Below are 15,428 nucleotides of genomic sequence, written 5' to 3' on the forward strand. Positions count from 1 at the left end.
AATAGTAATAATACTGTATGTTGCAGGTTAGTATTTTTTTGTATCACTGCCCTCTGTTGGTTGGATGCAGAAGCACTCAGCTGCGTGACATCAGCCCCACCATGTAATGCAGCGTCTCCATGAGTTTACCTGGTAGGGACCTGTGCTTGCGAGTGGGGATCTGAATTTTAGCGCCACTCTCACCAGGACAAAGCATGCATCCGATGAAGTGAGCTTAGCTCACGAAAGCTTATGCTCAAATAAATTGGTTAGTCTCTAAGGTACCACGAGTCCTCCTGTTCTTTTTGCAGATACAGACAAACCCGGCTGCTACTCTGAAAACTCTCACCGGGAAGTGCCGGGTGGCTACTGACTGCAGAAGCACGACCACCAGGATGGCCCCAGCTGCAGCATGAATTTGTTACACTCATAAATATTTTAGTAACGCCAGTCCAGTGACCTATGTGATCCGATCCAGAGTTTTCGTCCCACCAGTCTAGTGAACTACAAAATCTGTTCCAGCCTGAAGAGAGAATTTCCATGTCAAGTGCAGGCAGCAAAACAGCTGCTTTTCTGGGCTATTAAATACAGGAAAAGCTAGGAAGACCTCAGCATCTTCAGGGTCATGGCTGGGGTAAAGAGCAACAGGACACATGGCTGATGGTGCTGAATCTACCCTTTTCCGGTTGTTTAAAAAACTCAGGTAAATAAAATCCATTGCAGAAGTCTCAACTGGCTGCCCAGCTAGTCATAAGCAACTGGGAATTTCTCATTGCCTTCATGGGAGAGTGGGGATATTGAGGAAGGATCTGTAGGAAGAATCATAGAATATCAGGGTTGGAAGGGACTTCAGACAGGGTGCTGACCAGAGCTGGTTGAAAACGGCTTTTATTTTCAGCAGAAAAAGATTGTCTCTGTCAACACTGCCCCGAGCCCAAAAGTTTTCAAGAGGAAAACAATTCCATTGTCAGCTTTGCCAGGAAAAGCTGAATGCTTCTGTGGAGAGGAGACACTTTCCGCGAAGTGTAGCTGAAAAGCCATTTTTTTCTTTCCTTTTAAGCTTCTTGGGGCAGGGACTGTCTTTTTGTTCTGTCTTTGTACAGCACCTAGCGCAACAGGGCTGTGACTGGGGCTCCTAGTCACTACAGTTCTAATAGTATAGTAAAAAAAAAACAATTTTCTGTCAAAGAACTGTCGATGAAAAATTGTCAGCCAGCCGTAGTCGTGACTTTAGCGAGTAATTTGGGGAGGGCCCTCCACAGACAGGTAAAAGGATATCATAGAATCATAGAAGATCAGGGTTGGAAGAGACCTCAGGAGGTCTTCTAGTCCAACCCCCTGCTCAAAGCAGGACCAACACTAACTAAATGATTCTATGTTCTAGTTCAATCAACAGTTGGTGAAGGCCTGTGCTTTACAGGAGGTCTGACTAGATGATCATAATGGCCCCTTCTGGCCATATGGTCTATGACTCTATTAATAAAGAGGGAGGGGGCGCAGAAGAATTGTTAAAGTATAAGGAATGGGGGGCGATATGAGAAGATCTGTGGGCAGGTAAGTAGAGTATGGAAGAGTTTATGTAGGACTTTAAAGGTAATAACAAACAGCTTGAATTAGATAAGGTGGAGGCAGGGGGAAGCACTCAGAGAGGTGGGAGATGTGGTCAGAGCGACAAGCTAGGAAGATGATCGTCTCCATGGGGTTTTGAAAGGAGGTGAGAGGCTTGATGTGAGTGTTGGAGAGGAAGAGGCTGACAAAGGCGAGATGATGAAGTTCTGGCTGTGTGGACGGAGAGACAAGGCCTCCTCTTTCTATGCGTCTGGCGTGGACATTTTCTGGTTAAGCTATTGGGCTGCACTCCAGAGACCTCAGTTCAATTTCTGGCTCTGCCACAAACTAACTGTGTGACCTTGGGCATGTCACTTGCTCTCTGTACCTCAGCTCATTGCTCATAACATGGGAATCAGAATACTTCCCTACCTTACTATTCATTTCTGTGAGACATTAGAGGTGACAGAGGCCACATAAGTACTTAGAAGACCCATCCTCTAGGGAGGAAACATCCTTATGAGCTAGGCTGGGAAGCAGGAGTAGGGCAGCATGTATCTCTAGTTTGCATTGTAGAAACACTTCCATACCACCCCCTCCTCACAGCTTATTTGGGGCTTGAGAGAAGGAGCAAGTGCTGTGAAGAGTTTAACGGACACTTCTCACTTCTCCAGGAAGTTTATGATGCTGGAGAAGCTCCCTGAAAAAGTCACAAAGTACATCTATGAAGAGATAAGCGTGCATCTGTGCCACCAAACACAACCCTTAACCTTTGCAGAAGTTTAAAGAATTCAAATAGCTTGTCTGAGGGAAATAAGTTTCATTTCTGGTTTGTGTGTGCACTTCCGGATTCCTGCTGGGAGTAGGGGACTGGTCCAATATTCGGGGAGGTCAGTGTAAGGACTTGGAACCTGATGAAGTAGTGCCGGAATACTAAGAGGGTGGCTTGATCGGGGAAAGAAGCCTTGGTAATCAATCATGAAACCCTCCCTTAGGAATATTTCCAGTTTGACCTTGCATCCCTGAGAAGCTCTGGTTGAGCAAGTGAACATTTGGGTGCTTAACCATGGCAATCCCCTACACCTCTGGTGTTTATTCCATTATTAGAGCTGACAATAATAATAGGCCAAATCATGAAGTCTTAAATTTTTACCTTGATCAGGCAAAACTCCCACTGAAATCCAGGGGAGATGCGATTGGTCAGCACTTGTGAAGATCACACCTCTCTCTCCAGATCACAGGTCTCTATCCATAGCCCTTTAACTAGGATTAACTAGAGAGTCTGCTCACTTTCAAATAAACTCTAATTTTGCACTGGGTAGCACCAGCAGATTTTCAAAGGAAACTGAAGAAGGGAACAAGCAAGCACTAATAGGATGGGACAGAGGATGATCCATTGACTAGAGCATTAGCATAGGACTTGAGAGACCTACACTATGTCTACACTTAATTCTGAATAATGATGATTTGTTATTACCATAGGACGTAGGAGCCCCAGTTCAGGACCAGCGCCCCATTGCGCTAGGTGCTGTTCAGACATAGAACAAAAAGACAGACTCTGTCCCAAAGGGCTCACAATCTAACTATAAGACAAGAGAAAACAGATGGATACAGACAGACTGATGGGGGAGTACATGGAAACAATGCGACCACATTGGTCAGCATGAGAGACAGTGGTCTCTGCGCACCAATAGCCTAACCATTCTCAAGATTTTTGTAGGTATCCTGGCAAAGTGGGGGTTAGCTCAGTGGTTTGAGCATTGGCCTGCTAATCCCAGGGTTGTGAGTTCAATCCTTGAGGGGGGCCATTTAGGGATCTGGGGGAAAAATTGGGGCTTGGTCCTGCTTTGAGCAGGGGGTTGGACTAGATGACCTCCTGAGGTCCCTTCCAATCCTGATATTCTATGATTCAAAGGAGCATTCTGATGAGGCATATGGAGGAGGATAATGAGATCATTCTGTGCCTGTTGATGGGGAGCTCCTCCTAAGTGTATGGGGAAGCAGGGGAGAAAGCACAAAGATGCTTGTTTGACAATGTAACAAGTGGGTGATGGAGGCGGGCATCATTGGGTGATCTGAGGTGGGAATTGACATTTTGATAGTGAGAGATGATCAATAGGGTGGGGATAGTTCACAACACGCCTTGAAAGTGAAGACAAGTATCTTATTCTTGATGCAATAGAGAAGGGGGTGCGAGTGGAGTTATTCGGTGAGAGAGGGAACATGGTCAAAATGACAGGGTAGGACAGTGATCTTTGTAGCAGCATTCTGAATGGATGTGAGCAGGGCAAGATGGCATTTGTCAGAGAAAAGGATCTTGCTGTCATCGAGACGAGATTATGAGGGCCTGGATGAGCGTTTTAGCTGTGAAGAGGATGGATAAGGAAGTCCGTATCTTAGAGATGTTGTGGAGAAAGAATCTTCAAGATTTAGACACAGTCCGGAGGAGAGGAACTAGAGAGGCCCAAGTGGAAGATGCTGGGCAGGTAATGGGCCTGAATGACAGGCAGGATGCTGGTGTTGTCTGAGAAAGGAAGTAGTGGGACAGGAATGGGGGGAAATTCAAAAGCTCTGTTTTAACCATGTTCAGCTTCAGCTGACACTAGACATCTACAAAGACACGTGAGAGAGTCAGGCTGACGTTTGAGTTCAGACAAAAGGAGACAGGTCTGGTGTAGAGAGGTGGATCAATGAGTAGTCAGCCTGGAGCTGGCAGCTGAATGTGTGTATGTGGAGAGAGAAGGTATAGAGGGAGAAGAGAAGGGGGCCAAGGATCGAGTCCTGTGGAACCCCCACAGAAAGCTGGAGGGAGGGGGATGAGGAGCCTCCTCTGAAGGTATGCTGAGGGAGCAAGCAGAGAGGTAGGAGGAGAACCAGGAAAGGACAGAGTGACAGAAGCCAGGGAACCCAGGCTAAATGGGGCCATATAAGTATCACAGACAGAGAAATGTGGATGAAACTGTTGGACTCATATAGAATGAAAGGATTTAGAGTCAGTAAAATAAACTCAGCAAAAGATTGTGAGGTGCTTAGATACTATAGTAAAAGAGGCTGTAAAAGCACCATCAGTCAACAGCTGTGGATGAAACTGTTGACCCCATACAGAGGCAAAGGACTTACGGGCAGTAATTCCCTGAATCAGCTGCTTTGGAACAAAGAATGGCCCTTTTGTACCACCATTGCCTGCACTGTTACTGGTCTCTCTAAGGGAGAAAAAAATTCTTGCAGAGGTACAGAGCGTGTGATGAATGGCAGCTAGGCTTCTATCCAAGGAAAGGGTTAAAAAAAAAAACTTCCACAAAAGAAAGTTGCCTTTTGAAACTATTAGGCAGCATATGTTGTGTGAACAGGAAGTCACAGCGGAGCAATAATCCTGGCAGCTGTGGAGAAACAGGAGCCTGCTGCAAGAATGAACAATTCGAGACCTGACAAGAATGATGATGGATGCCCCGTTGGTCGTACGCGAGGACGAGGCAAGAGCCATTTAAACTGACTGAACCACAGGGACAACTTTGAGTTGGCATTGCAGCCAGACAAGCTGGCCTAGCTCTAACGGCAACGGGAATGGGAGGAAGTGCGAGGAAAGAGAGAAGTGCTGTTCCTCTCCTTCCAAAGTATGGGGCCCTAGATCCTGGACCTGATTCACCAAGGTACATCATCAACTCCCAGCCAGTGAACAGGCCCATTGACTTTGATTTAAACATACACTTAAGTACCTTCCTGAACTGGTTCTAAAAGACAAAGGGACGGGTGTGACCCTAAGCATCCCTTTATGCCAACTGGCAAAGGACATACTCAATACACTGTTGTCAGAGTATCTAGCCATATAGTGTCCTGTAAAGTATCATATAAAAACTGGCAACACAATGGTCATGAATCTCATCACATGGTGTATGTAAAGAGTTATGTATATGTGTGGGAATATGTTCCTAAAATAAGTTTTGGAGGCAGTGGGCACACAAGTCTGCCTTAAGAACATAAGAATGGCCATACTGGGTCAGACCAAAGGTCCATTCAGCCCAGTATCCTGTCTACCGACAGTGGTCAGTACCAGGTGCCCCAGAGGGAGTGAACCTGACAGGTAATGATCCAGTGATCTCTCTCCTGCCATCCATCTCCACCCTCTGACAAACAGAGGCTAGGGACACCATTCCTTACCCATCCTGGCTAATAGCCATTAATGGACTTAACCTCCATGAATTTATCCAGTTCTCTTTTAAACCCTGTTATAGTCCCAGCCTTCACAACCTCCTCAGGCACGGAGTTCCACTCCTTAGAAAAAGGAGTGTTGTTTTTCCTCTTTGCCTGGTCTCACAGCAAACTTAGCAAGGTGAGGCCAGAGTACATTTATATCTAAGGTAAACAAAGTGATTAAGCCAACCAGAGAAGTTAAATTGATCAGAGGAGGAGGGAGACAGCATTGCACCTGCACAAGCAGCAGGGAAGAAAAAGCCTTTTCTGGAGGTACACTTCAAAGGTTCATTGGACTATAAAAAGAAGGAGAGAGAACCCCCTAGAAACCCCTTAGATATCCACTTAGGAAACAAAGGGGACAGCACCCTCTGATTCTGTGAATGTTGGATCTTCCTGCCAGGAAGGGCTGGAGATGCAGTAAATGAGAAAGCTGTTTAGGCAAAGACATACCTTGCTAGAATTAAGTTTTAGGCACTAGAAAGTGTGCTCTGTTTTGTTGGTAACTATTTTCTTTTCTGTGATCTTGCTTGATATCACTTAAATCTCTATTCTTATGAATAACCTATTCTTAGTTTGACTATAAACCATCTCAGTGCCGTTACAGTGAAACAAAGAGGGAGTCCTTAGCTAACCAAGCAGGCTGGGGTGTGTACTTTCTCTGTGGAGCCAGTGAACTCAGTAATTTCTGTGAGTGTCCAGTGAGGAACTGAACACAGTGGAGAGACATCTCTGGGGAACTCAGGAACTGGGATTCACTGTTGGTTACCTGCCCAGCAAGGTTAAGATGGGCAGAGTCTCGAGGAGTTTGCTGGTGAGGCAGATAGACTGGTGTGGCAAGGAGCTGATGCACTGTCTAAACCCCAGCAAAGCTCTCCCTTGCTGAGGCAGAGGGGTAACACAGGGGCTTATGGTTCTGGGTATCCTGAACAGAAAGTCACAACCACACCTGCAGCCATTACGCAGCTGATTAGTTTTACTGGCACTGCTCTCACAAAAAACCAGGCCCAAGGCCCTAGCCGTTTGGGTCATTAATGACTATTTTGCACCTTTGGTAAGAGCAGGGGCGATAATTCTGTGGCGCTGGTCAAATTGCAGTCTGGTCATTTGGAAATGTATAGTTCCTTGCTTCCTACCTCAAAAGAAAGATTCCGAGAAAAACACAGGACACAACAAGAAAACTCAGATGAGCTGTCTCCATGGAATCTATGCTCACTAACACCAGCTGGGGATCTGGTCTTTGATCCATAACGTTCTCCCAGGAGTGCTTTCTGCTGAACCTTTGCTCTCTGTTCACCTTCCCCCATGGTCCGCTTTCCTTTCTCATTGTGTTACCCGTCTCATTCCGACTAAGCTTAGTGGGGTGAAATCCTGCTTCCACTGAAATCAATGGCAAAACTCCCATGGATTTCAAGGGGGCCAGGATTGAACCCCTGATATTCTTATTTGCTTGAAAAAACACCTTATCCTCGCCCCCCCCCCAAGATGCCACACAAATAATAAATGCTAATTTTTCCTCCACTTTCAAGAGGTTGCAGTATACTTCTCCACTTCCTGTCCAATTTTTTCAGTGTAGTGTTGCTGTGTGCTGTTAAACAGCTGCCACGTTCTACCCCTGAGATGGCTGTATTATCAGTCTCCCTATGGCCCAATCCTGAAAGATGCCGAGTGTCCTTCAGCTCCATTGAAATGGATGGGTGCTGAGGCTACTTGTGGGATTTATAAAGCACTCTGGAGTCCTTGTGGATGCAAGGCACTATACAGAGTAAAGCTAATGGTATGATGCCTTCTAAGAAGCCACAGGTTTGGTTATTGAAGGATATTTCAGGCACAAGTAGTTAACAGAAACAGCAATAACCATTTGGTCTAAGTGAGCAGGAAAAACGACTGAGGCAATGGTCCAAATTCTGCACTGACCTTCAACCTGAGAAACTCAGCTGATTTCACTGGGGTGGCAGAGGAGAAATTCAGTGCAAATTCTGACCCTAATGCACAAGAGATAGATTTGAGTGATGAGGGATGGTGAGGAAAAAGGAAGATGGCAGGATAACAGCTGGATTGGTGGTGAGCTATATTTTGTGCACAGCTCAGCTACAAGACAACATGCTCATATTACCCTTACTTCACCCTCCTCCTCTCCTCCAACCCCCACCTGTGGTTCCCCCCGCCTACTTCTTGCATCTTGTCTTTAACAAAGATTGTAAGTCCCTTGGGGGCTGCCTCTTTGCTACATGTCTGTACAATTCCGAGCCCAGTGAGGCCCTGATCCCTGACTGCAGTCTGGGAGCGCTACCTTGAGAGATTCATAGATTTTAAGGCCAGAAGGGGCCATTATGATCAACTAGTCTGAGCCTTCTGCAGAACACAGGTCAGAGAATTTCATCCAGTGGTTCTTTCATCAAGCCCATAACTTCTGGTTGAGCTACAGCTGGTCTTTTAGAAAAGACGGCCAATCTTGACTTAAAGACTTCAAATGATGGAGAATCCACCATGTCCCTGGGCAAGTTGTTCCAATGATTAATTACCCTCATTGTTAAAAATGTGCACTTAATTTCTTTTCTGAAGTTGTTGAGCTTCAGCCTCCAGCTATCAGATCTTGTTCTGCCTTTGTCTACTACACGAAAGAGCTCTCTACTATCTAAAATCTTCTCTCCTCATAGATACTTGTAGACCATGATCCAGCAACTTCGTAACATTCTCTTGGATAAACAAAAGAGACTGAGCTTTTTAAGACTCTCATTCTAAGGCAGGTTTTCTAGACCTCAAATCATTCTTGTCACTCTTTCCTGAACCCTTTCCAATTTGTCAATATATATTTTTTATCCTTGCAGTATTTATCCTACTGGTAATTAGTAATAAAAGTCACAAACCAATAATCATAAAGCAAAAAATGTTAGGACAGATTGTCTCTCCCTAAGGTTTCTAAATTGTGCTTTCTCCTCTGTGTAAGGCAGATGAGTGTGTGTGTGTGTGTGTGTGAGTGTGTGAGAGAGAGAGAGAGAGCAAAATAAGCCTACCATGTTTTCCCCAAATATCAGGCTGGAACCTCAACCCTGTTGGGCGTTTGTCCAAATGGAGTGATCTGAGGTTGATGGCCAGGAAGACTCTTTAAATATCTTCACAACTCTTAATTCTAAGTTGTAGAGATGAGGATAAGAACCGAATTTTGCACTTTTTTGTGGTTGCACACAGGTGCAAATCAGAGTTCAGCTTGGCTCTAAATTCTGCTTCCGTCATATTTGTGTGCTTTTCTCTGCTGAACACCAAAAAGGTTCCTCATTGTTCCCATATAGACCGTTATTCCTTGGCAAAGAAAAAGCATTTAGACACTGGCAACAAGCCTGAATCATCCCTGTGCAACCAGTGGGGTTACCCCAGGGATAAATCTGGCCCAGCTGGTACAACATGTGTGATCGTGTGTCTTTGCAGACAATCAAAACTCTATCATTATCAGTCACGGGACACTGCGCCTCTTGAGCTCACATGTATGTGAAATGATATCAGTGCCACCCTGGCCTTTTAATGGAGTAGCTAAACAAACCCGAGGCCCCCCTGAAGAAGATTCAGAAAGCACCAATAAATCATCAGCCCTTCCTCCCCTCACCCCTTCATCAGGCCTCTGGGCCGCATGGGCAGAACAGATCCCCGAGGCGTTCTCCTCCATTAGCCTGCTACTCACCGGCATTGTCTGGCTGCCATGCAAGGCGTTGATGGCTGCTTGGGCCTCTGCATGCGAGGAGTATTTCACAAATGCACACCCTGCAAGAGGAGGGAGAGGAAAGAGAAGGGGTTTTAAAACCAGAGATCCGAAGGCAGCAGGCGTCTAACATGGGCAACTGCAACCAGCCACATGAAAGGGATTTACTCTATTGAAAACCCACGTGTCTCTCCTATCTACATAAATTATTTGCTATTTGCAGAGTGCCACAGATGGGCATCACCCATTACAGTCCACAAGTGCTCATCTCTGCCCCAAAGAGCTTGCTGTGATGACACAAGAGGTGAGAACAGGAAATTGCATTTATGGGATGGGCACCACCTTGGCCAAGGCCATCTATAGAACCTTGGACTTCCAGCGCTAAATAGCAAATGTCACGACAACTTGAGCTGGAGCGCCATGCCTTGGAGCTGTGGGCATCAACAGAGTCACATCCTCTGTGCGTCAGCCACGGCGAGGACACACAATGCACACAGATCTGGGGATTACATTTAGGTGTTCAGAGGTGATTTCTCTTAGCCTCTTCTAGCCAGGTTTGGGGGCTGAGTGGTGAAGTTGTATGTAGGCACTTCAGGTATTAGCGTGAAGAGCACCATATCGTAACTTTACCCAGGAGTAAGCCCTGTGTCAGGGGCAGGGAGTCTCACATCATCAGTATGGAGAAGGTATTACTATAACTATTTTAATTGACACAGAAGAAGATAAGAGACTTTCACATAAGCAGTGGCCAAGGTGAGAAAACCCCCAGAAGTCCCGGCTTTCAGCCCTTTCTCATACTATCTGGCTATCCTCCCACGCGTACCCCTGAGGATTACAAAAGAGGCTATTGAAAGCATGGGAGTTAAAAACATTGGGTTTTTTTGGGAAAACAAGCCCAACCCTAAAATGTAATTGGGAACCTGTAAATTTCCCCCCCCCACAACACTCAGACTGCCTCTCGGGGGAAGTGTAGCAATTGCAGTTGTAGACGGATCGAATCTATAAGGGGCTAAGAGAAGACCATCATGAGAAAGTGAGATAGATAAACTTCAGCTGGAAACAATAAGGATCGATTATCACATAATCGCAGACCTGCATTCCCGGATGCCTGAGATACTTCACCTTCCTTTTCACTAATCAGAGATAATCCAAAATCAGGGTGTTTAAGTATTTGCAGAGATTCTTTTACACTTTCTGCTTCTAAAAGGAGGATGATTAGCAAGTATACAAAAGCTTTCCGGGTCCAGTAGCCCAGAATTTTGGCTGCAGCTATCAAACTGTGTTCCTTTGTTTCTTGGAGTGAAATCCACCCTCTCTGCACAAAGCCTCAATTAGTGGGAGCTATGCAAGAGTTGGAATTTACTCTGTTCAACCCACAGGGTGTCAACACAACCCCTCTGCCGCTGTCATTCCCTGTTGGGTTTTGAGATTAACTGAAATTCTTGCTCTGGACAAAGGACCAATGGTATTTAGACACCTAAAATGCAGCTAGATACCTAGTGGGATTTTCAAAAGACACCTATGCACCTACCTCCCACTGAAATAAATAAGGATTAGGCACTGAAGGCGCTTTTGAAGTTTGCTGCCGGCAAACTCAGGTGCCCAAATGTCTAAAAAGGTACCTGATTTTTAGCTGATTGCTTCCTGAAAAATCAAGGTCCCCCTCAAAGGTGTTGAGATCCTCTGCAAGTCCCTCAAACCGTGGCCCCCAATACCCTTCAACACGGGAAAATGTCGGGCCATCTACTCAGCAGGGGCTACACTGATTTAATCCAGCTGAGGATCTGGTTCCTCGTGTCTAAGCACTATAAGAAACCACATAGAATAGAATAGAAAAACAGCCCAAAGTACACTATAGGCATCATCATATGGGTGACAGCCGCAGCAGCTTGCCCACGGGCATCATCACTGGAGATCTCTGCTGGGACAGCTCACCCTGATATGCTAGTGGGGAAGAAATGGAACAACGAACAGGAGTTTTTTGGGGGGAATATTGTGTGCTCTTTGCCAAATGGGGTGAAATATGCCGTGTGCAAAACCTGCAACATCGCAATAGACATTATATGTGGTGGTGTTTAAAAACATAACATCAAAATAAATAAGCTGATTAAATGCAGAAAAATGGAAAGGAGAAAAAGGCCCAACATATTGATTATTTGTCTTCCTGTAGCACCTAGAGAGTCCAAAGATCAGGACCAATGAGATGATTGCTAGACACCATACTAACACCTAGGAAGACTCACTCCCTCCCCTGAAGGGGTGCACTCTAAACAGAGAAGACAAGAAAAAGGTGGGAGAAAGGAAATATCATCAACTGCATTTATAAATATCGTTTACAGATGGGACCCTGAGGCCCAGAGAAATTAAGGGTCACGCTCAAGGTCACACAAAAAAACAATGATAAACTGAAGCCAGATCTCCTGAGTCTGAGCCAAATGCCTTAATTCCAAACTCATCCTTCCACTCTTAGGTCTTGTCTGTTGCCCACAAAGCACAGTATGCAGCAAGCGGGGGTGTAAATCTCTAGCACACTAGCTCACTGCAGAGAACTGTCCATGTGGATCCTGCTATTGCACATTAAGAGTTCACCGTGCAGTTTGACGGTCTGTTGTGAGGCCTTGTCTGGGCGAGGCTAGAAGGCAAGTTGGCGTATTTTAGCTCACCTGTGCTAACGAAAAGTCTAGTGTGATCAGGGCAGCGTATTCTTTGACATGTGCTGAGCGGGTTGAAATGAAGCCCTGGCTCCCTTGATGTCCTTGATCTGCTAACACGTGTTAAAACTACAGCTGCCTTGTCTAACCTTTTTCCCTAGGATAGACATGGCCGAAATCCTACTCTAGACAAGGTCTTAGAAGAAGAAAACACCATGAGAATGACTGTGTCCTGAAATAACTAGTTCTTCCAGGGAGATGTATCACACTGGCCTCTGGCAGGTGGAGTAGCAGCTTACCTGGAGTTCCTGCTAGCTCTTCCCCACATCTAACTGTCTCATGAGATAAGATAGCTACCCTGTGCTTCCCTGTTGGCTGGCTGTTCTGTGTGTGTAAATCAGGGGCCTCACAGCTTCCGTAAATAGCACCAGCAAATGGAAACTGGTAATATTAACTCTGTCAAGGCTCAGTATTGATCCCAAATAGCTTCTGAAAAGCAAAGGCTGAGACTTCTGCTCACTCGCGCTAATAATTAAACTGGTTAGCAATATGGAGCTGCCACTCAAGTTCAAGTTGTAAAAAAAAGAGAGAAAGAGCAGGAGAGAATAAGTCTCTAGGGCTGTGTCCTCCTTGGAACCAGCTGCTGACAGATCTCAGTGATTATTGCCTTTATTATTACCGAGGTTTGATTCCTTTGTGGTTATCTTTTATGCCTGACAGCTTTGGGTGAGTGCAGAGGGGCACTTGAATTTCCTGCTTTCCCTTATCCCAACTGGTTTTTCCAATTAATGGAGTGTCTAACCTCATAAGATCAGTGGGGTGGAGCCCCTCCAAGTTAGCTCAGTCTATCCCCTTCCAGTCTGGCTGGCTTTTCCTCCCCAGTTTATATAATACAGTTAGTTGAAAAATATATTTAAAGAAAAATGGGGAAAATTGGTCCCATTTTTCCCCTATTGAAATTCAAAACTGTGATGACCTTTTTCATTGAGATTTGAAATTTTTCAGCTGGCATGAGAACAGGTCATATACCAGGGCTGAATTTGTCCACAAATATTTATGTGAAAAAGGACACCCAAACTTTCTGTTTTGGTCAAAACTTTGATGAAAAACTGAAATTCAGAAAATGTTGACCAGCTGTATTCGTCAGCCACCCGTCAGAACGGATAAATGGGATTGTCAGCACGTCACTGCCTTTTCCTTCGGCGTCTCCAAGCATGCAGTGGCTGAGGTGATTTTTCAGCTTTCTCCACCTAAACTAACCAACTCTATTCACTAAAGCAATAGACAAGAAAGCATTCATTTCCTTTCCATCAGCAAAACAAACCATGCACTGAAGAAAAGTACTGTCATTCTTGGGAGACCAGGGTTCAATCCCCTGCTCTGCCCAGACTCCCTGTGTGACCTTGGGCATATCACTTAGCTCCTTTCTGCTTCAGTTCCTCATCTGTAAAATGCGGGTGACAGCACTACCCTGCCTCACAAGGGTGTTATGATGCAGAGACATTGGGCTGAGTCCAGTCCCCTGTTATCACAGGAAACTACTACATGCCCTACTGTATATTCTCGTAGGCTGCATCTGTCCCAGATTTCAATAGCTCCACCAGTGGGGCTTCTAGTACTTTCTTCAGAGGTCTTTCCTCATTGACCTTATTGCCAGGAAGTGTTTTCCTGAATTCCAAAAGAAATGTCCTGGTTTTTTTTATTTCATCCCCAAGTTCTTCAACTAACTCACCCTAAAAAGTTCTCCCTGCATACAGACTGTCAACTACAGCGGGTCAAAAAATGGAAACAAAAATTTCAACATGGAGAATTTCACAGAATTTTAAGCCAATGTATTTCAAACTTGTGAAAATTTCCAACCAGTTCTGCTGTTTGGCATTCTTTGGATATTTGTCACCAGCGATCACCGTGTGCAATTAACTTTGCAGACACCAGCCATACCGCGTCGCATGGCTACTTGGACATCATCAGGAGGGAAAGAACTTAGAAGGAACCTTCCACTCCGCAACCACAGGTTCCCAATGTCTGAGCTAATGGGAAATTATTTCAGCTGTATTGGTGATCTGTGCTTTGTGGGCATCCAGCCACAAGAGAATGACATAATCACATATTAATGATTAGTTCTGACATTTCATGAGACATTAAAACCCTGTGGAACTTTCTCATGAAGGGGCCATCTATCAGAAGACAGTGCAGTGCTGCCAACCCAACATGTTCAAAAAACTCATGAATCGGCCCTAAAAATTCTGAAGACTTGCTTAAATCATAGTATTTAAAAATAATAAATGTGCGGTTCTTTTTGCTTTCTGGGTTTTGACCATCTAGATTACAGCTGGGTCTTGTTTCCAGCCTTTCCCCGCAACTGTGAGAACCAGAAACCTACTTGTTTTTTAGAAAGTGAAAGCTGAGATCCTGACGACTCCAGGAGCCAGGACTTTATGGGAAGCACCCAACTTTCCAAGACTCAAGTTATGAGAGCTGGCAACACTCTCAGATATATCAGATATATATTTACTCTGTCTTCCCCCTCACAACCCCCTACTCCAATTCTATGACCTTATACGATTAAAATATTGGAATGCCACTGTGGTTAAGGGCAGAAAAGCTATGTATGAGAGAATCAGCCTGTCTTCCTGCTGTTCTTATTATCCCAAGTGAGTTTTCAGAACTAGGAATTGGGAGCAACTGAGAGAAAGGGTGAGAACGTTCTTGTTTCTTCCTCAAATGAAGTGATTCACTTCATACACACAGAAAAAGGCTAGAAGAAAAGGGTTCTTGGCTTCTTTTTTCATTAGGACCTTGGGGAGTCTGGTGCCTCTTGTTCTTGTTCTTGCCAATGTGCTTAAGCAAGTGCTTAAAGTTATCCGTGGGCCAGATTTTTTAAAGGTATTTAGGTGCCCAACTCTCATTGATTTCAATAGGAGTTAGGCCCCTAAACACCTTTAGAAATCTGGCCTCATACATTTAAGTGCATTCCTGGTTCGGGATGGCTTTCTAAACAGGAGCTGAAAATGCTGGGGGCTCTTGGCCATCTGACTGGTGTTTGGCAAACTCTGAGAAGTAAATTAGTGGGTCTCAGGTTAATTCTAATGGACAAACATGGCTGGACTGAACAATCTCTAACCCCTAGAGACTGGCCTTCTCTGGGAAGATATTGGCAGAATGGCAGGGAGGTGGGTATGTAGTGGGGGAGATTAGTGTTCTGTCAATCCAGCCCCATTCACAGCACTACACTCATTTAATTTGCTTTACAGCGCTGGTGCAACAGCAGGATCAGACAGAACAGTAGGAGGAGCTACAAGGACAGAGGGAGACCAAGGAAATACTTTATTGAACAACAACACAAAATTAATCCATGGAAC

General features: G+C 45.1%; 1 protein-coding gene across 14 annotated transcripts in view; it reads right to left on the reverse strand.

Annotated features, from left to right (window-relative positions):
• The window catches only part of CELF4 (CUGBP Elav-like family member 4), an 889,490-nt gene that overhangs the window by 149,663 nt on the left and 724,399 nt on the right, over positions 1-15,428 (reverse strand). For all 14 annotated transcript variants that reach the window (XR_012158835.1, XR_012158834.1, XM_073343421.1 and 11 more), the window contains exon 5: positions 9,398-9,477. Coding sequence is in view for 12 of the 14 variants with exons in the window: in XM_073343421.1 (XP_073199522.1) it covers positions 9,398-9,477 (80 nt within the window). In the remaining 2 variants the exon portion in view is untranslated. The remainder of the gene's footprint in view (positions 1-9,397; positions 9,478-15,428) is intronic.

The sequence above is a fragment of the Lepidochelys kempii genome, chromosome 5, assembly GCF_965140265.1.
Source record: "Lepidochelys kempii isolate rLepKem1 chromosome 5, rLepKem1.hap2, whole genome shotgun sequence".
Lineage (NCBI taxonomy): Eukaryota > Metazoa > Chordata > Testudines > Cheloniidae > Lepidochelys > Lepidochelys kempii.